The sequence below is a fragment of the Cydia pomonella genome, chromosome 6, assembly GCF_033807575.1.
Source record: "Cydia pomonella isolate Wapato2018A chromosome 6, ilCydPomo1, whole genome shotgun sequence".
NCBI classification, from domain to species: Eukaryota; Metazoa; Arthropoda; class Insecta; order Lepidoptera; family Tortricidae; genus Cydia; species Cydia pomonella.
Genome location: NC_084708.1, coordinates 9,707,975 through 9,731,043, shown reverse-complemented (window position 1 = coordinate 9,731,043; position 23,069 = coordinate 9,707,975). Strand labels below are relative to the sequence as shown.

General features: G+C 36.0%; 2 protein-coding genes across 2 annotated transcripts in view; both read right to left on the bottom strand.

The window, feature by feature from the left end:
- LOC133518889 (phosphatidate phosphatase LPIN3) overlaps positions 1-9,053 on the bottom strand; it is a 43,767-nt gene extending 34,714 nt beyond the window's left edge. Inside the window, exon 1 of the mRNA XM_061852658.1 lies at positions 8,900-9,053. The gene's annotated coding sequence lies outside the window, so the exon portion shown is untranslated. The remainder of the gene's footprint in view (positions 1-8,899) is intronic.
- A 1,228-nt stretch (positions 9,054-10,281) lies between these two features.
- LOC133518890 (ras-related GTP-binding protein C) lies at positions 10,282-16,316 on the bottom strand. Its single transcript, XM_061852662.1, has 8 exons — positions 16,133-16,316; positions 15,893-16,038; positions 15,587-15,815; positions 14,767-14,862; positions 13,050-13,268; positions 12,356-12,498; positions 11,286-11,434; positions 10,282-10,632 (listed from the first exon to the last, which is right to left on the bottom strand). The coding sequence occupies exons 1-8, from the start codon at positions 16,133-16,135 to the stop codon at positions 10,457-10,459; spliced, it is 1,161 nt and encodes a 386-aa protein (XP_061708646.1). The 5' UTR covers positions 16,136-16,316; the 3' UTR covers positions 10,282-10,456.
- Between the last annotated feature and the right edge of the window lie 6,753 nt (positions 16,317-23,069).

Below are 23,069 nucleotides of genomic sequence, written 5' to 3'. Positions count from 1 at the left end.
GACCGAACAACGAGGTCCTTCACAACACATGTTTCCTCGACTGTGAGCTCGTCACTATTGTTGAACGTCAGATGCGATATATATGTGTAATAGGAGATCAATTGTACTGGTTCACTAGTGGCTAAGGGTTTTGTGAATAGTCGCCCGTGTGACGTCGACCTACGGATGTAGATAGCACGTTCACGTACACACAATATGCTAGCACATAAGTATTTACTACTGTATCAACCGACCAAGACAACTGGTTCAAGATTATCAGTTAAAAATAACAAAAACCGGCCAAGAGCATGTCGGGCCATGCTCAGTGTAGGGTTCCGTAGTTACCCACACAGAAAAAAAATAGTTCTGACGGAGTTATGGAGTAACAAACACTTTAAAAAAAATACACCCGAATTGATAGCCTCCTCCTTTTTAAATCTTGAAGTCGGTTAAAAATAACGTTCTAATAAATGAGGTAACTACAAATAAACAATAGTACCTTTTTAATTAATGTGTCACTGATTTTTACTCCCTTTTGTAAAGTATTATTTTTTCACAACCCAGCCGCGTACCTACCTATTCGCGTCTAAGGATAATCCTAAAGTAAATAAAGACGCGATATAATTTTGAAACTAATTATATTATGTTTTGATCAGTATAAAACAAGTTTTCAAATCATGGCAAACTTCTTTTATTAAAAGCTTTGTATTACATTTAATCAGTGAAAACCTTTGTGACAGAACTTATGACCTAACTAAATACAAAATATCTTTTGCAATTTGCATGCAAGACCAGGGCGATGGTTCTGTATTTCAATTCTGCAATCCTTCATACAAACTTTGATTTAAACATTTTTTAATCAATTTACCGAAATTACAAGATTTCCCGGGAATCTCATCACCAGTTCAATTACTGGATGAAAGTACTCAATCCCGGGAATTCTCGGGAAAAATCAGTCTTGGGAGTTCCCGGGAGTATGCCCTAATCGTGCTACAAATAGCGTCGTTGGATAACCTGGGGGACCTAATAAATCACCTGGGCGATCCCTCCAGGTGATCTTAGTTGGTATATGTACTATATGTAAATTATACATACGTTCTTTGATATCCGTTAGTGGTATGTAAGTAAATTTTTTTGTCCTCCTCTTTCCTTGAGGCGAACTAACGGTCAATATAACAGTTTGCAAATTTTCTACAAAGAATAATTACATAGGTAACTAGATAAGTTTTATTTATTTAATCTTTATTGCACCATACATGAAGGTACAAATATGGCGGACTTAATTCCTTAAGGGTTAAACCAGAGTAAGTTTTGCAATAGAAAAATATGAAACAAAGAGGTGGCCTATTACATATACTTTTTAAAACTATATTTCCATAGACAATATTAATATTGACCGGAAAACATTTTCTTTTTTTTAATTTACTGATTTAAAAATCTTAACTTTGTATGACATGACAATGTTGTATCAAAAATTCGTAAATCGCTCTTAGCCCACGCCGACGTTTTCAAAATTAAAATCTATTTTTTAATAAGTAAATTTAATAATAAAGTAAATATTTTCCGGCCAAACATTGTGTATGGAAATAAATAGTTTTATAAAATATATGCGATAGGCCATCTCATTGTTTCATATTTGTCTATTGCAAAACTTATCTAGCGACCTACGTACATATATAATCATATCCATCAACCGACCATATGCGAAACGAGTTCACGATAATGATGAAAATAAATGGGGGATAAAAATGAAAGCGACATATAAGTTAGGCAGGAAACATGTGCGCGGTGAAAGTTTTGCGAAATTGTTGCGCATAATGATGATGGCTGGATGATGGCAGTAAGGGCATTTATATTCCATTGTGAACAAAATATTGTGAATACATCCTGAATCCAAATAATAGAATAACAAGGCACATCAGTTTATAATTTATACTCGTACCTATCAATTTTAGCGGCATTTAGAATCTAGAACTAAATCCGTCACGGTCGTGCAAAAATCCTTGATTTCGCAAGAAAAAATAGTGTCAATGTGCTTGTGCATATTTATCTAATTTCGTTTTACATACGACCTCATAATTTATACTTTTAATCGTTTAATCAGCTGTATTAATATGCTGACAAAGAATTTGTAAAATTAGAAACTTAAGGGGATCAAATTACGCACGATTGTGGATTGGCCAGCAAGCGAATGGCGCGACAGGCGAGCCCACCACTAATCAGAATATTCTAGAATGCCGTAAGTTTATTCGTATTCCAGCGTCACTTCCGCCGTTTTGATACTGTGATAGAGTAACTCGCTCGCGCCGGCGGTAAATGGTACCATAGATATAGTACGACATCGTACGATACGAGTCGATCGTGGCGCTATGTGGCGTGATGCATGCGGTTGTCGTAAGACTCGTCTTCATTGCGAAAGTTAAGTTTCGTCCCAAATATCGGAAAAGTAATGGTGTGATGTGGTTGACGGGCAAGGAAGCGCGGATAATGAATCCGAAGTTAGCTACAAATTTTGTATGGTTTACCTAATGAACTTTACATTAAATACCTAGCTAGGTATGTATAATGTACATACATGTACAGTAGTTCACTTTTGTAATTTTGTAACTGTAAGTAATAAAGGTTCGTATCAGTTTACAAGTACGAGTACCTACATATTTTAGCCGCATTACCATTAGTAGTAAATATTCATTAGTACTAATTGTCGTATTGATATACTTACCTTACCTTCTAGTGAAGGTAAGGTATATCAATACATAGGTAGGTATATGATATGGGTACACTTGGATGTTTACTTTAACGTTTCATGGTCAATTTTTCCGCAAACCGGAAAATTTGCGTCCTTATTGGGTAAAGTTTGCAAATTTGTATTCGAGTCAAGTTGGCATTATAGGTATTTATTTATAGACGTATCCGGTAAATTCGGATTTAACTAATCCGAATTTACCGGATACGTCTATAGAATTTAAGGTGCTGGTTGAACACAGAACAACTGGCCAAGGATGTGTGGGCCTGCGGAAAAACGTCGTGAAGTGACGTCGATATTGCTCTCCTCATCACCAAACTATGCGACTCGCAGACTTAGTAATTAATAGTACTTATTGCACATGGCAACCTTCGGGTACAGATTCCAAAACCGTCATGATTTCGAAATTTTGAGGCACCAAGTTCCCAATATGTTATTAGTTACGGAATGATCAGCAAAACTACATTAACATCATTCTGTCTGATTTATCAGCGGTCCTTCGAGCCGGATGACATGAATGAATGACTCTTAAAATTGACTGGACGTCAATGTCATATTATTTCTCTGTTTTCAGAGGATTAAGGTCGTCACATTTGTTATATTATAATCTCTGCTGGACGGACGTATACAGCAACCCAAATGGAAATCACAAATTTGGTATTATCTGATTAAACAAATCCCGCCATTTCAACTATCAATGCGCAGTAACTATTTAGTAAAGTAAATATTGTTGGTTGAAAAACAACAAATGAATCATTCATGGAATTGTTTTCATTCAGTTTCTGTGAAGAACACACCAACAGTTTCTAGGTCAAAACATAAAATGAATTGCCTAACTCCATCATTTAAACTGTCAACATACCTTAAATCTCCAAGCTGTGATTCATTTGTTTACCTTCGTGAGAACAACAGATCAATAAATGTGTTTACAGTTTGCAACGTGTTGTGCGTTGTGCACTACACGGACTTAACTATAGTATCAAAATACAGCCACCTTATTTGTCTAGCAAATGGGTGTGTCGTGACGTAGTGGGTTAACAAGCGATGGCGTCGTACCTGCTGCGTATTATTTTTGCGAATTACAATACAAGGCCACTTGACTCTCGCCGGGTTCAAAATAATTTATAAACAATGACCTATATTCGACTGTATACCTAGTGCCTTAGAATCCAAAACTGCGTTTGATACTCTTACGCACAGAATTTACAATCGGTGCCCCATATTCAACTTTATATCTACCCCCTTAGAATCCAAAACTGAGTCTAACTTTGAAAGTACGATTAATAGCTTATTTTGAACTGTATATCTATCATCTTAGAATCTATAATCGTGATTTATACTCTCACACGCAATGAAAGCTGCGTTCGCGCATAAACAAACGTTATCGCCGTGGTGACCTTCTACAATGCGCATACTTATGAAATCGGTCGTGTCATGCCATCGCATGCGGAAAAGCAAAACATGTTTTTGAAATATCGATACCTACCTAATGTTATGATTAAGAGGCTGTCAATACCTAAAGAGCGCACACTGTCTATTTGTATCGGAGTAAATGAGATAGCACTGTCGCATGTTACTGGGCCTGGGCAAGGGAATAATAAGAAAAATATTTAAATAAAAAAAAGTGGATTATTAGTGTAATATTTAACTCGACCACGGTTTAGATATAAATGTTTTGAAATTGTGATTTTAATTGCAGACCCATAAGTCAAAACAATAAAGACATAAAACCGTTTAATTGTGATTTTAAGACCAATCTTTGCAATTATTTTCTATCGAGCCGATTTCGTTCAATCGTGTATCGAGTACAACCACGGTCTTTGAAATATAATTAATATGAACATATATTTTTCTTACTTGACTTAAACAAATAGTCTTTCTTAAAAAACTGTTTAAGTAACATCAATTTCAAGGACATTGGGTGTTGACAGCCTCTTAAGTAGTTAAGGGGATGAGCGCTATGTGTAAAACATAAGTTAGTGGGGTCTAATTAAGATCTCTAATTAATAAGTGTTATAGACTGCAGAAACTTACTTATGTAAGTACTTTCACTTCTATAAACATGTAGTTCTCTTTTAAACTGTATGTATGTATGTATAAACTTATATTGTACAAAACACAAATATTGCACAAGAAAGGCAATACAAAGGCGGACTTATCCCTTAATTTCTTCCAGTTAACCTGAGTAGATGAGAATTAATGACATTGAACGGTAGACAAATATAGCACTGAGTCATAGACATATATCTAAGGAAGGGCCGCTATTTCAGTGGTGTCACTCGCGAATTCGAGCCAATCGTGCAGATGCAGACTAACGCAACTAGTTGCGACCAATCGCGCGCATGATGCGAACTCAACAACCAACCACGTTGTGGCCTTAGTCTGCACGATTGGCTCGAATTCGTGTGCGTGACACCACTGTACTGGCCCCATTCTTATTGCCCGTAAGCCCCGTCTTCAGATATATGTCAATGCACTAAGTACAATAGACTAGAGGAAAGTCAATAAAATTATAAAAGAGGGCTAAAATAAATAGAAGTAACAAATATACAAGTTAACTCTGGTCCGATATCCACAGCTTCTTTAACTGCCCCTAAGCGATGCCAATACTGACTGCAATTGGCTTAAGGAGGGAGGCAACTCATTCCAAAACTATGAGCAAGAGCTATTAGACTTAATGCAGAAGAATTTGAGATGTTGTCATTTTTAAATAATTACAGCAACCCTATTACAAATTACAGGCAAACTACGACTTGAGTCACTTGAGTGCCTACTGCGAAAATCGAATATTCGTTAGCTGCATTTCTATCAGCCTTGCATATTCGAGAGATAGCTAGCCAAATACACGAACGAACAAACTAAGTGGTTCGCGGTAGGCCCTCTGGTTACTAGTAGTACAATAAGTTGTAGATAAGTGCAGCCAAGCAAGCACAAGACAGCAGATTGTTCGAGCAAATCATTCACGAATATAATACTATAATAATAAGAGGGAAATGCTTGGAACACAATTTTTGACTTCATAACTTTGTTTGGACTAGTTAGGAGGAGAACATATCAATAGTCCCCGGCCGTAGCCCTTGAGCCGGGGAGGAGGGAGGGGTTTGAAAGTCCAATTCGGTTTTTCCATCATATATCGAAAACTATGCGTCTTAGCGACATGCTTGGAACGCAGCATTTCTCTCTATAACTGTTTTTGAGCATTCATTGCCTGGCCTTCAATAATATAGATTAGCAAGAGTAGCTTGTCAGTGGAGCATAGGCAGAGAGTCATTCTATCCTTTTCATATGTTAGTATTACAACTCCAAAAAGAGGGACAGATATAGTTTTTTTTTTTTTTGTATTCTATTGTTACTCACAATACTTGTTTGCCAGACTATAGGTAGTTCTGCCAAAAAACGTGGCTACATTTTAGTATTATTTTGCCTGTATTTATAGGAAAGACAGCCCACTGTTGATATAAACTGCCCCTTAAATAATGTTGTCAATTATGTAAAGCCTTTTATCTGAAAAACACAGTGGCCTATTTATCTACACAAAATTATTACGTGTTACTTTTTCCTAAACAATATAGTTAGGTATCAAACCGCAATGACGTTAGATTTTGATAAACAAATTAAAATATCTCTTACTAATAAAAATTTTACGCTTTTCATCCAAATATTTATGAACCATTTTTGTGAATGATATAAAATAATTTTTGCTGAACACAATATTGTTTTTGATTGGATTAATGTTCAATGATTTGTATATAAAAATTGTTATTTCTACCCTCATCTATTTGACTCAGATCAAGTATGTTACAAGCTGCAAAATTACATGGACACATTATGAATTAATATATTAATAAAGTGACCATGCAATTTTGCAGCTGGGTGTACATTGATAAATTGCAATGAGCAACAATGGGTTATCTAGCTTACAAATTGGGGTAAGGGAGTGAAAAATGTGAATTAAATATCTCTGCAATGGTTGACTTAGAAAATTTATAGTTAACAAACGTTTATTTCATATGATGCAATTGCACACATCACACATATGTAGTTTTAATGCAGTGGGGTTATTCCCACTACTTACCACCAAGTTGTTACCAGTGGTAACTACTGGGAATATTTTTCCCACTTTTACCACTGCTAAGTTGTTGAGGGTAGAGTGTTATTAGGTTATTACCATCCCTCTAGTGTGGGTGATTAAGCACCCGAGCCAACCAGCGTAAAATGACCGAGCGATGTACAACCCGCGCATAATTAGAATGAGAGCCTATGCTGGTTGATCCGAGCAGTCAGCCTATCCGAAGCCCTCTCTTCTTCTTCAGTCGGTCCCTCAATGCTGAGGATCGTGATATCATGTCCTTCTGTTAAAGACCAGATGCCTCCATAGGCTTCTATTCCTTGCCAAGCACATGGCCTCGTGCAGTTTTAATTGCATAGGTGCAGTGATGTGAGCACACCATCTAGTAGGGGGAGGGCCTGGTCTGGTGCCTTTAAGCCCTCTCTAAGCGGTATTAATAACAACCATGCCTTTTACTTATTTAGCCTGACTAAAAATTATGAATAATCCACCTTTGCATCATGTTATACTTAATAAAACCAAATGAATTAGAACTGACACATGTTTAAGGGAACCTCGACACGAGAGAAGAAAAAAGCACGCTTTATTTATACTACACTATTTATACTGTTTTTCCTGTGGTAACTACTGGAAAGAAAAATTCCCCCTGATAAAAGGTGGAAAAAAAATCGGTAACAACTTGGTGGTAATGAGTGGGAATAAGAATAACCCATTCATGGCAGTATTCGTGATTATTAGAAACATGATAAAATAAAAATATCTTCATATTTGTGAGCCATGATCCGCAGAGATTAAGCCTAATAGCCTCATTAAATAAAGTTATATTGGAATACACATTGAAGTCAGAGAACAGTAGCAACATAACCCCTCATATGTATATGTAAAAAGTATGCTAGGTATAGAAATTTAAATAAACAAAACAAAACAATTAAGCTAAATTTGTAAAACTAGATTTATTTTTAAAGAGTCATTATTTACCATGACAAAACTTGAAAAATATTGTGCCATTATTGAAGGAAATATATGTTTCTTTTATCATACTTGAGAGATATAGCATAGAGTATAGCATCAATTTGAGAAACCATGACTCCTTCACATGGTAGACATTTTTTTATAAAATTCCAACTACACTATTTCTCAACTCATTTCCCTTTATAATAATAAAAAATAAATCAAAATAAAAATGTTTATTAAGTTATCACAAACAAATGTGATTTTAACTGGGCTGATGCCTCTTTTTAAGTGTACATGACACTTGTGTCAAGAGACACCTCTCTCCCATAGGTGGCAACAAAATTTGTACATATACAATAGGCTTAAAATTTAAATTATATCATTTATAATAACTTAAAAAACAGAAAGAAATTAATGAGGGATATAAAACAATTTTTAACAAAAATCTGTTCTTAATAGGGAATGGTTTTTTTATAATTTTGAAGGTACAATTTGGTGAACTACAATTTATTTTTATAAAGTGTTAATAATCAACAGAATAAGGGTGTGTGTGACTGTGTTTGTTAGTGTCTGCATGTGCATGTGAGTTTATGTAAATTTTCTGTATGTGTGTGTTTAGGTACTGAATCCATGAAAATGAATCTGAAGACCAATGCATTAGCTGCAGGAATATACCATTTCCTTTTATTAAGAATAACTTACTAACCAATATAGCGAGGCATAAACTGAGGCCTCAGTAAACAAAATACAGTAAAAAGGGTAATATTTGATCAGATGGGTCTAAACTCTAAATGCTTAAGATCCATAGAAATTATGGTTATTTACAATCAAAACGAAACTCATATAATTTCATGATGCCAGTATTCTATAAGCTTTAGAAATATGTCCTAAATGTTCAAGAAGAAAGGAAACTTACAAACGGTTCTCACAAATTCACTGATGGGTAGTACAATAACTAAAATTGTGATAAAGCTACTGCTCCTGGTTTTTTCTTTGTATGTGTTGTTCTTAGTACCATATCCAAGATTATTTATGGATTTGTAACAGTAACACCTAGTTTATCATAAATTAAACACCATCAATAACTACACGACCAATTCCCAGAACAAAGATTAAGTGCCTAACCTTGAAAATCTAATAGAAGAACTTACAGGTTTTGTCTTAGAGATGTCTGCAAACAGTTTTAAAGCACTTTTTTTTGTCACAACAGGGTCAAAAATTCTAGAAAATCTTAGTTAACTTCAATTTTATTTACGACAATGAAGTGACTGATCGATGACAATTTGACATTACTGACTGTGACTGACTTTCAAGAGTTATTTATTGCCATATGAAAATATTCTTTGAATAAAAAGAGTGATGAAAAAGTTTCTAATTGATAATCTGGGCGGCTACCGGGAAAATCGAAATTAGTCAATTGCGGGCATTTTTCTCTGTCACTCTAATGACGTCTTACTAAGAGTAAAAGAGAAAGATCCCCACAATTTGCTAATTTCGGTTTTCGCGGTAGGCCCCCTGTGATGTAGCTGACACTTGCGCAAGTTATATTATACATCTTGAAAACAACTGTAGAAATAATGTGCGGGGGGTCCAGTGACTCGAGCACTTTCCAGTGCCAGCGTTTGCGCAAGTAACTCGCGCTATTTGGGTGAATGGAGCAAGTGAAGCCACGGGTATCTCTCAACTTGACTTGTTTCAGTTATGAGCAAAGGATACAAGTACACGCGAAGTAATTCCAGCTTGTGCAAGTAGCCCGCACCTTTACTGACTCCAGACTCCAGGGGGCCTACCGCGAAAACCGAAAATTACGGGGATCTTTCTCTTTTACTCTTACTAATTAATTAATTAATTAGAGTGACAGGAAAAATTCGCGGTTATAGCCCAGGGCAGGGGAGAAAAATCAAAATTCATCAATTGCGGGCATTTTTCTGTTATTGAGAGTAAAAGTGATCCCCGCAATTTGCGAATTTCGGTTTTCGCGGTAGGTGCAGATGCAAGCAAATTTACAAAAAATAGCAGCTTCCCCAAGGTCAATCCATTTGGGACTGTGACTATTCAGTCGTCTCTATAAAGCTTCTCTTCGTCAGTTGTGGATTTTCCCTTAGACCCGGGCCTAGGGCGGCAAGGCGTTAGGGGCGGCAGCAAGGTGGCAGTCTATATGATGCCTGCTGAGAAAGGGGCGGCTATTAGTTACTACAGGGCCCGGGCCTAGGGTAGCCAAGACTGGAAATCCGCCACGGCTCTTCATAATTGAATAAGTATTCCTGGTGGCTATGTACCGTGCTGGTACATATTAAGTGTAAAATAAGAACTTATATGCTAGCCTCCTTAAGTACATAGTTGAAGCTGTAAGACGTGTGTAAGACATAACATAACTAACCCAGGAACTAAAGTTTAATCGAAGATCCAGACAGGATCCCGCATTTGTCTTTCAAAGCGGCTGGTACGATTTCAATGTTGTAGCGGTATTTTTAATAATTAAAAAAAAACTACAATGATGATAAGGACTAGTATGTAAATAAGTACAGTCAAATAGAAAACGTAATTATAATTTTATTATTTACATCATTATATGATTAAATATATATAGAGGTACGTAACTTAACGGTTATTTAATAATCGTCTCTAAACAAAAATATAGTGTGATAAAATTAATGATATAGACTGGGTTGCTATATTTAAGAATTAAAGCTAATGAAAGTTTATTGTTATGGACTCTGCGGTAGGTCGGAGGTGCTCTCCGTGGAGTCGACGGCGCCATTAGGGATGGGCTCGGGCGTCGTTGACGGCGCTCGTGCACTTGACTGGGCCTGGCATTTGTTGCGTAGTTCAAACACTTGCGTTATAGCGTCGCGGAAGCACAGGAAATTGTAGTCTATTACACCTGGAATAGTTTTGCACTATTAATAAAAGCACTAACCGGAAATTGTATTATGCGGGTAACTCATGCAAGCAAATGCTTTAGGCTAGGTTCACACGGCGTTATTTTTTCCTGTATTCCGTATACAAGATTTTATGGAATACCGTAGTGACAACTAAATTTGTATAGCATCTCTCAAAATCGTTCACACGGCGTGTATGCGGACTATGCGGGAACGCCGTCTAGCAGTGTGAACGATTTTGAGAGTTGCCTCATAGTTACAGTAATTTATCTGGAGCCATCCTAGAAAAGTATGATTTTAATAGAACATCCTTAAAAATATTAAGTAGAATATCAGATCTCTAAATTAATTTTTAACAAGCAGAAACGTCTGCGAACGATGCTATTTTGGTGGCTCAGATGGCAGAGCGCTGGAGTATCGATCCAGAAGCCGTGAGTTCAAGTCTCACCCAAGACAGTAATTTTTCCATCCTAAGCAGAGTACAAGATTACACGCTCAGAGCGTGCATTTTGTGCCTAATACGAGAGTTAATATTGTAATTAAAAGAATAGTATTTTACACTAGCCCTAGGGCTAGGGGCTAGGGGGCGTTGACAGAACGCGTCAGTAAAACGATTGAATAAATATAAATTAGATTATTTAACACAGTAACATACCTTGTTTTTGGAAGTTCTCTTCTCGAAGAATACAGACGAGGGCAAGAAATTTGTTGACTTCTCTTAAGTAAAGCACAGTACCATTATTGAGTTTTATGAGACTTGAGCTTTGACTGTTGAAAGTGTTCACTTCCGTCTCATCTACCATCCTGAAACAAAAAGGACAATAATGTCCGCTAGTGAAAGATGCAATTACTTACTACCATCAACTTCTCTCTTGGCTGTGGGAACATCTTTAGCCGCATAAAGCAAAATCGGAATAGGTATGTAAGGGGCTTAATTATGTCTCTTATACAAAACATAGAGTCATAGACCATAGCTTGACTTAGATATACCAGGTCATTTTTGTACTTGTATTGAGACTTGCTCTTGCTACCACGTAAGAAAATATATGAAAACGTGTCTATAACCACGAAAACCAAAAATTTCGTGGGGCTTATTTAAAAGTATGTTGAAAATGTTATTAATTTAAGGCCAGTCCTGACGGGAACAATTTTTCACCAATCTGATTATATTGTCTGATCACATCAGGCCGCGAGGCCGCAAACGCCAAGTTGATTCGCATATTTTGACCGATATTACCGATAAAATGGAGGTGCAGATGCAAAACGACCAATTTGTAACGCTAGTATTATTAAAATTTAGAGCGTCCAAATCTGACTATAGATTTAAAATTGGTTGTTAAATTGGAGAATGACGCCAATTTCTTTTCTGATCAAATCGGTAGAAGAAATTGAAATCGCGTCTTTACTGGCCTTAGAGATAACCAAATTGAAAACTCGTGAACATTGCTATTTATATTATTAGAACAGATTAACGTGATTGATGTGACTCATCCAATACTATTGATTAACCTTTGTACTTGACACATCATTTCGTCAGCATTCCAATTTATTATATGGACTATACTGTATGTTATATTATCATGATATGGATGTAACATTATTATTTATAATCCTTATAGTACCTGCGGTGAGGTTCTAGGTGGTCTTCTATGTTATTATACAAGAAGTGTGTTTACTTCCTTGTGTCTACATTTTGTACCCTGAACAAAATAGAGTAGATCTTACCCGTATATACAGGAGATATCAATGACAACGTCAATCATATCACAGCACAGTTCATAGCTCTGCATATCCACAGGAGAGCTATCTGTTGCTATGTAAATTTTGGATACCACATCAAATAGAAACGCCTTTTCTATTCCCGAGTTCTGAAATTTAAAAAAGTAGTCAATTGAATAGTATACTATTATACTACAACATGGCCATAGAAAAATACGTAAGCCAAGAAGTTACACTTTTTTACAGTATTTACATGCAAATCATAATTTAAATTAACATTCCGTAAGTAGTCCGTCTCATACGGGAACACCAGACACGACGGGCTGCTTTGATATCACACGACTCCATGCAATGAGTTATTAAATAATGAGTGATGTATGGTGTCAATAGTTTGTAGACTTTATTTGGAAATTTAGCCCATTTATTTATTAAGAAAACACACACACAAAAACACTTTACTTAAATTGATTTTTAAATTAAGCCTAACCAAAAGAATTTAAGGAACTGTCATAGGGATTATCATTCGAGGATAGCTAATATATAGATAGTGTCATTCACGACGACGCGTTCCTTGACTCATATTGTTATGTTATTAAAGGTTAAATTTGACTAATCTGCGCGTCATCGTGGATGACACGAACTACAGATACAGTCAAGAGATATAAATAATAATAGTCTTCTAAAACTGAGCTATACATACAGAGATGAGTATGTTGAGTAAATTTTCTAATGTTGGTAGTTGCGGAATTAACTTTTGGACTACTTTGCTGAACGCTTCAAAGATGGAATGGTCGTAGATGGAGGTCAAGTGGAATGACAAATGCACATGTTCTAGTCCTGCTTCTGCCAAGTCATCTGTGGCTCGCTGGTGGATGTCTCTTTGAGATTCCATCTTGTAGTCATCATTAAGACCGTCAACCTGAAAATTACGGAAAAAAAGTTAATGAATTAGTCCTTGTATTACATAATTATAATGAGTAGTATAATTGGAATATCTTCTGATTTTCAAATTATTTTACTTGTTTTACTTATGTTAAAATAATTTGTTGATCCTTTCTTTCTAATTGCATACTCGTATATATCTACAGAAGTAGTCTGAATTACATTGAGTGAACCAATGTTTATGGCCGTTTTCATAACATTAGTCCCATAATCATAATAGTAATTAAACTAATTAATTTCAATGGAATTTAGATAATTTTCATTTTAAACTGAGTTGCATTTGTTTTGTTCTGTTTAGTATTAAAATAAAACAAATTTAATTTTGTCAACCAATCAGGTCCAGTTGGCAGTGAAGCTAGTCTTGGGCATGAATCCGAGGTAACGGCATTTATTAGTGTGATGAGCATAGGCATAGGTACTATGTAAAATTTCTCGTTTATCTATTTTTTTTCTGATAAATCTAAATCTGAATTGAAATACAGTGAAACCTCGACAATCTGGCACTTTGATGGTCCGTACACTTAGTAATCCGGCATTTAAGAGGCTGTCAATACCTAAAACCCACACACTGTCTATTTGTATTGGAGTAAATGAGATAGCACTGTTGCATGTTACTGGGCCTCGGCAAGAGAATAATAAGAAAGGTTTTTGTCACATAGTCAATATTATCTAGGGAAATCTCGCGTTTTTTCGAGCTTAATTCAAATATGGCATGCTAAAAAAACATTATGAAAAATGGGTCATGTAGTATGGAATTATGGACATGTTGTACCCCTATGTAAATTTGAGTACTTGTGTATTTAAATAAAGAATGTATAAACTGATATAGAAGTCAGTATGCAATTTCTCTACACTGGTATAGTGATATTATTGGCTTAATATCTTAGGCCCTGATCACTGGCAGCTTGGGCTTTGCCACGTTGTTGGCGGCACCCTAGGTCAGGTGTCTTATAATTATGTTTATAAGTATTTTGTATTTTATTTTTATATCCATAATGTAAAAAACAATAACTTGAGAACAAAATTAAATAAATAATTTAAAATGCGAACTTCCTCAAATCATGCACAGTTTTCAATATAGTCAATCTAGACTTATGTACTGACTTATGGCAGCAATTCCAGAATAATGGCCTGTTTCACAATGTCCAAGTAAAGCCCTGAATAAGCTACTAGCCACTAGTCTGAGGAATAAAGTCATAGTTGGCATTGCACTATCTTCAAATAAGCTTAACTGGTAGATAATGAGCTAAGTTTTGCAGCAAGGTTTATCTGGTAGTTAATTTATTTGTTAATTAGCTATCCAATACTTTACTTGGACATTGTGAAACAGGCCCTTATAATTATTAATTTACTTGTTATTGAATCATAAGATGATAACTGATAACCCAGTCCCACGCTTGAGACATAAGTTATTTAATGCTATAAACACAATACATTGTAAGAAATAAATTGGTTGTATATAGGTAGATACTTACTTTGTGGATAAACACTTCAAACTTAATGTTACTATTGACTCTATATGCTTTAGTGACTGTAAGCTGCAACTTATTTAAAGCATCGCCATAATCATCCTGGAAGAATAAAACATTTTTAAATCATCATAAACATGATTCTAACTAGAAATACATATTATAAATGTATCCACTTATTCATTTAACTTATTAACATGGTCGTCTCCTGGGTCACTTTTTGGACTTTAATCCAATAAACATAATTTTTAATGTTACAAGCCTAGTTACTAGCCTTAATAGGCTGTTTAACACTAATATTAGGTCATTACCTATGAAATTGGCGTTTTGTATGGAAAACTTTAACGAAATTCGATTTTTCATACAATGAATTCTGCGGATTATTTTGTGATGGCATTTTCAAACCAAACAAAATTTTTGCCAGTAAACTGAGACATTTTTAAGGCACATTTTCTATCTCATATTTTTTTTTAATCTGTCCCGTCAGAAAAATATAAGTCATTTAAATACTCGAGTCGGCAGCACATGAAAAGAGCAGTTTTTAGGGCGGTATTCTGAATACATAAAACAATAAAAGTAGCAAATAATTATATGTAAAATCATTGTTATGTAGCACACTAATGAAATAAAAAAAAAACTTTGAAGTTACTATTAATATAAATAAACTATGACATGACTAATACTTATGAACAAAAACGCCAATTTCATAGGTAATGACCCAATATTATAAACTATTTTAACAGAAGCTGGATCACTATGTTAGTTAAAAGTATACTTCTAGGCCTAAAAATTAAAAAAAAAATTCTATAATTGGAATCAAACTCACCTGTGCATCAATAACAAATACGAGGGCCCCACATCCACCAAATATAGTATCAGAATCAAAAGTGGGATCAAAAAAATCAATTTGTCCTGGGAAGTCCCAAATTTGAAACTGAACAAAGCTGCTGTTATTTATGTCATCTTTCACTATTTTGTTTGTGGATTCCAGAAATAATGTTTCATTAGGGGACATTTTGTGAAAAACTACTTTCTGGATTGACGATTTCCCTGACCTATAACAATTAAACAACAAATGTTACGAATTTTATTATACAACACCGTGTTGTATTTCATTTTGAAAGAAATATACCTTCTCAAACCCATGAGTAAAATCCGTGGCTTATGATCCTCTTGTAATGACGTGTTGTCTCCGTCCCCATTCTGTTCGAAAGGCCCGTAACTAAAGTCCTTGGGAAATGATCCCACATCATAACCACTGGGCTCATCTTGATAACTCTAAATTATAAAAAAAATAGGTAACACATAAAGTGATAGTGGGAATATGCTTGGATGATAAACGTAAGTACTTCCCAAAAACCTGTAAACTTACCATGATGACAGATATCGTAAGACATGTGTTGTAATACCAAATAAATTAAGTATTAACACATTTTAAGATGCAATTACAGATATTGTACACAATCAACTAACAAAAAAGAAAAACAAAAAGGAAGATATTGCGATTCGACCAAACTCATCAAAGTCTCTCGGCTAGACATGATATGACAGAAGTGGGAAGACAGATGACATTAGAGGCGTTTTCTACGTTTCTTTTTACGTAATATTATGATAGTTTATCACCATTGAAGGCCACTCCAGACGGGATGATCAAATCGGCCGATTTGATCAGAAAATAAATAGGGTTGTTTCCATTTTTTTGAAACGCTCGTATTACGTTCTATATTAACTAAAAGTTGCCCTAAAATTCAACTTTTATACTAAAAACGGCTTTAAATATGTTAAATTAACAAAATATATTTTGACAGATGCTTTCGCGCCCAAAACGCTCTTTGAAAATTGTGTGACGTCACAGTTTATGGTTTGACACATAACTACATACGCACGTAGAAGATACGAACTGTCAACTGACATTTGTCATTTGTTGTCTATCGCCTAACTGTCAACAGTGTCAATCCGAGAGTTGTGACGTCATCAGAATGTTCAATGACGTTTCGAGTTTGGTCACGTGACGTGTAAGATATTTTAAATTCAATATTAACAAAAATATGGTTATTACAGGTCTCCTAAAAGTAGTTTAACATGTTCTTATAATCCAAAAGAATTTATTAAGATACAATTCCGCCCTAAGATTTGTAGATGGAAACAACCCTATTGGCGTCAATCACCAATTTTAGATTTATTATAATAATTGAGCACTGTAAATAAAAAAATATCTCCAAACGCCATGATTTAGTATTTAGTATGGACCGGGCATGAGTGGTGGGGAACTGACAGAACAGAATAGTCTAATGTATCTTTTCATCACATCGAAAAAGATCTTATTTCATGCAGGTGTACTGAAAGACAAAGGCCTATATTGTTCCCGTGGGAGTTAAATATTGTGAAAAAAGGCTTTGACTACCTGGTCTGCTGCGGCTTCCTAGGCGGCTGTCGGGAATTACCGCCCTCTTTTCCAAAATTTCACTTACCCCCCTTGTTGCACAATGTACTATTCAGTAGGAGTAGCATAGAAAGCGCTATTATTGTTTCTCCTTGTCATAGTCTCACTTGTCCTTTCTGCCTACTTCTAAAAAGCCCTAAGTGACGTAGACGTTTATTGTTGCCCATTGTATTTTATGGTGGGTAACAATGAACCCGACCAAATTACGTAGGTTTTTTTGGTATGTTATCAGGAATGTTAAAACGTGGTTTTAATTTTGTTGTGTTGCGTATGTTCTGTCCCTCACGGGCGCACGCGGTATAGCACATCTTTACAGTCACTAATGTCACTATCCTACCATCTATGCCAAACGCGAATACTAGCATAGATTAGTATACTCGTATATTATTACTGTAAAAGATAAGTAACTCTCGGCGATTTCACGTTCACGTCTCTACTAGTGCTGCCCCTAGTGGACGTGCTCTCAACTAATGGAAACTCTATATACAGTAACAAGCACACATAGACACACACACATGCACATACTTGTGTTGTGTTATTTACCTACAGGTAATAATTTTAATATTGCAACTGATTTATGTAATAATCTTTGTCGTATTAATGTCCGTTTTATATGCACGGAAAACTGCATAAATCAGTTTTTAGAATAAATAATAAAAACTGATGTTGCTTCAAGTACAATATATTATTTATAAGTATTGATTTACATATATATGTTCCAAGTTGGTTCCAAGTAACTAAGAAAAAATGCAAATACAGCGACGCTTAAGCGCACTACCTACTCTGTTTAAACTGTAAAAATATATCTCAACAGTAAGTATATAGTAACTATCTATTTCCTGACTTTAAATAATAATCAAAGGCAGCCTTTTCATTTCATCTTCTCGGTCCCGAAATGTATTTTTCACACCATAATCTCATATGTTTCTGATTATGATCCTGATTAGTTTCGCAGTACCACTGAGTTTAATCCAAATGAGTGTAAGTACTTGGTGATGGTTAGGAAAGCTTCAATAGTTTTGATCCAACTTCTTATTGGTGGAACTACGGATTTAGACCCACATTGGTAATTAATATCTTAACATAATGTGATCACTAATATGTTTAACCGGAATTAATATTAAAATCCAACTTAGAAATAATATTTAAATTTCCCGTCAAACCAAACGTCAATTTATTTTTTTATTCGTCAATATACGTCAGTCTGTCATTGCTGGTCATTGCACGGTATTTGCATTTGCACTACATATTAAAAAAACTACTTACGTTTCATGTTTGTTTCCTAGTTCATTTGCAACGTAATGATTGTAAATATATCAAAATATTTATATTAAAATATATTCTTCTAGATTAAATTAAACACGATTAAGTTACTTGTTTGGTATATTTAGTATATTAGTATATTAGCGTTCAAGTGAATTTAAACGGCTGCCAAAGATATATTACGCAATTTAGAAGCGTGTTGTGAATGAAGATCATAAAATAATATTTTCAGGGATTGACAAAATATTTTGTAGGTGGTTTGGAGTTAAAACCTGACTACGGTAACCGATATAAGATGTGGGTGAAATATATCCCTTGGCCTGGTAAAGGGTTAAATATTTGTTTGGTATATTTTGTTTTCTACTATCTTCATACAAGAATTTTATTACATCTAGCCACACTCAGCCATCCTTATTCTAAAAGGCGGTATCTCAAAAAAGAAAGAACTGGATATGTAACATTATGATTAAAATGTAAGGTACAGGTTTGCATTAAATTTTCAATTGAGATACGCTTTTTGGCTGAGCAGGGCACGTCAAGCACAACCCAGAGATGGCATTATTATCAGCATTACATAACTCATCTTTAGAGATACTATACCATGTTCTTCCCCATCCCATAATTCTTCCCGCCGCACCTCTGCTATAGCGCTCTCTCTGCTACTTCTACTGAAAGTTAAATAAAACCGAAGAATACTCACTAAATAAGACCATCTCGTTCGGTCCTATTCTCCGTCCTTTCACCCCTATATTATTATATAAATTCCACATTCAATTTCATTGGTAGCGTCCTAATTTTGTATGCTTGACATTGGAAATTTGAAACCCATGAGAGGCTGGAAACTTATTCCTAGCGTAATTATCGGACCGGCTTAATATGAGTTCAGTGGCGGGGCAAGACCAAAATTTTATGTGGGCAGGGCAAGGTACAGTCAAGTGTAAAAATATGGGTGTACACATGTTACTCAAAAATATGTCCATCATGTGTATAGCATCTTATTCCAGTGTAATAAGAGCGTTGTACCATATTTATGAGACGATTCTCTCGATACATATTTTTGCAGCTGACTGTACATTTAGCGAGGCCCTCTGGTGGCGCAAGAAATAACGAACATTATTACGTTGTGTACGAGATATAGGTACTTATTTGAGGCGCGTGGCCTCTCCGACCGTGAGGCCGTAGGCGGTGGCCCACGTGTTCGGAATATAAGGAGCACACGGGAAGCAGACGAGGGACTAACCGAGATTACGAATGAGCAACACCAAGTTATGATATGAGTCTGTATTAATCGTAGTAAATTAACACACAACTATATCTAGTTTTATATGATCGAAAACATTACATTAAAAGAGGTTTGTAAAAGTTATAAAGGCTGAGTAAAACATAAAATAATTAAAATAAATGGGACGACACAATCTTACAACCGCATTGGGCTGAGGGCAGCGACAAAGAGGAAACCACAGATACAAAATCTTTTTACCCCTAATGTACGGCATAGATTACACAATCTTTAACACGCCTCCTTATGCTGTACATTGGATAATCTTACAACATGATAGAATATTGAACAAGTATACTGAACAACATGAAATCTAACTAGTACTGTGACTCTAAAACATAACAAGTAACAACAGCTATGGATGCGAGTTTTCAGTTATGCATTTTAGTTTCAAACCTTTTACAAATTTTAGATGCTTTTGCACACACAATGGTTTTGTAAGCACATCGGCTATCATTTCATCAGTACACAAGTATTTAACACTAATATTCCCTTCATGTATCAAATCTTTAACAAAATGGTACCGCAAGTCTATATGTTTAGTTTTTCTATGGGAATACTCCTTGACTAACAACAATTTCTGTGCACTTTGATTGTCATTGAATACATTGACATTAAATTGTTTATCAATAATTTCCGACAAGAAATTCTTAATAAAACATATGTCCTTGCAAACATCAGAAATACAAAGAAACTCACTTTCTGTACTAGAAAGAGCGACACATCGCTGTTTTCTGGCTTCCCAGTTGATGACACAATTACCAAGTTTAACTACAAAACCAGTATACGACTTGCGGTCAGTTATGTCATTAGCCCAATCAGCGTCCGCAAAAGCGTTTATTTCAAAGTTCTTATCTTTTTCGAAATAAAGGCCATAATTGATAGTACCGGCTAAGTACCTTAATACCCGCTTTGCAGTCCGCCAATGGCTTTCATCAAAACATGTACTGAATTGACTTAACTGGCTACACGCGTATGAAATGTCTGGGCGAGTACAAACGGACAAAAACATAAGCGAGCCTAGTAGTTGCCTATACTGATAAACATTGTCATCTAAATGCTTGTTGGACTTTTCTAATTTATAATTTACAGGCAATGGAGTTGACACTGGTTTACACTCAGACATGTTGTAGCGCTCAAGCAGCCTCTTAATATAATCATGCTGATCTAGAACAGTTACATTATTGTACTTAGTAACATTCATGCCTAAACAATTTTTTAAAGTACCAAGATGGCGTATTTCAAAGTGCTGTTTTAGCAATGATGTAACTGTCTCGATACAATTATTGTGAAAAACATAAAAATCATCTACAAATAAGGCTATAATTATGTACTCAGTCTCATTTTTCTTAACATACACACATGGTTCGCATTTACTTTGCAAGAATCCGTTTTTAGCAAGCAATGTGTGTATTTTAATGTTCCACATCCGGCTTGCTTGTTTCAAGCCATATATACATTTTTTAAGCAAACATACTTTATTATTATTAGATTGGAAACCAGTTGGCTGCTCCATGTAGATTTTTTCAGTTAACTCACCATTTAGAAAAGCTGTGGTGACGTCAATATGGTCCATGCACAGATCCAACTGATTTGCAATTGCAAATAAAATTCTTAGGGTGGAATGCCTAACCACAGGCGAATAAGTATCCGAGTAATCTATTCCTTCTTTTTGACTATACCCACATGCAACAAGTCTTGCTTTATACCTATTTAAATTACCTGTGGAGTCGTATTTTTTCTTAAAAACCCATTTGTTTTTCACAATATTAACATTCTTTGGACGATCTACCAACTCCCACACATTATTTTTGACCATCGAGCCCAACTCAACCTCCATGGCACCATACCACTCGTCTTTTTCAGGTGAATTCATGGCGTCGCGGAAAGTAAGTGGCTCTTGCGATGAACTTGCTGTAGCCATCAGAGAATCAATATGGAAATCATTATACCTTTCAGGAAATATACCTCGCGTACTCCGCACTGGCCTAAAGTTGGTTGGAACAGCAGACTCTTCTACTTCCGCCAACATTGGCTCGTAATCTGAAGATGCAGAGGGTTGCAGTGGTGAGGTGACAGGGCTAGACAGCACCACAGCCTCGCCGCTATCCTCAGTGGCGTCTTCAGTTGTGCGATACAGCTCAGACAGGGGTGATTGCACTGGTGTGCTTGCCGCCTTCTCTCAGACTTGTTCTTCAGTAGATAGCCAAAGGTGCGTCTTGACTTGTCGTCGGTGAATGTCAGCAAATACCGAGCTCCGCCCCAGCTGGGTACATGAACCGGTCCGGCGATGTCACTATGCACCAGGTCCAGAAGGTTAGCAGCACGCCCCGCACTTGACCGCGGAAACGATGTTTCACACATCTTCCCGGTAAGGCAGGCGATGCACTGTGCAGGAATGCCGTCTTCAGCCTGAAATACGACACTACACTTATTCCCTCCACCTAATACCGACATACCTTGCTTGTTCAAATGACCAAGACGCTTATGCATAATAGAGTAAGGCACAGCGTCAGCAGCATTGGCACTCATGGATCCTTGCCCATGCAGGGACATAGAGTTGCCTAATTGGAGGTCAGGTCGAGTTTGCTCATCCACTTTCAACTTATAGAGCCCATCTTGTTTATTAATAGTTAAAACCTTATTGCCTGTGATTTGACAAGAGCTATAGATATTGCAATAATTATTAGAAAACACTACAACATAACCATTTTTTGTAATTTCACTGACAGACATTAAATTTTTCGCTAAATTAGGCACATATAGCACATTATTTAGAGTCAATTCAGGTGATATAAAAGTCTTACCAATAACTTCACTATTAAGTTGCTGTCCATTGGCTACTGTGATCACACATTTCTTGCTTTTAGTTTCATGAAGAAGAGACAAGTCACCAGCCATGTGACTGGACGCTCCACTGTCGAGCACATATTCATTAGAATGTGTTGCCGAGTATGCAGAAGCAAACATGGTGTGTTCCTGTCCAGTTTTCCTTGCTTCTTCTCGTTTCTTCTTAAAACAGCGGCTTGCGGAGTGGCCCTTTTTCTGACAGTAAGTACATAAGTTATTGTTGCTTTTCTTCTTCCTGTTAGCCATGAAGGCTAGGTTGTCTGTAGTGTTACTTTGGCTTCGTCTGTGATCTTCTTGAAGTAGTCTAGTCCGGACCACCTCACTTGATAAGGTGCCGCTGAGGTTAGCCGCTTCAAGGCTGGACACTAGTATGTTGAATTCTTCTGGCAAGCCCGACAGCAGGATTTCAGCTGTCTCTGCATCGTCGATAACCTTCCCGATATCGGCTAGCTGCGTGACGAGCTTAAGGACACC

Coding starts and splice junctions, on each gene's coding strand:
- LOC133518890 (XM_061852662.1), bottom strand. Junction 14,863..15,586: donor TATTTGTTATTGATGCACAG/GTGAGTTTGATT, acceptor TTATTCTTCCAG/GATGATTATGGCGATGCTTT. Junction 12,499..13,049: donor TACTCAACATACTCATCTCT/GTATGTATAGCT, acceptor TTTAAATTTCAG/AACTCGGGAATAGAAAAGGC.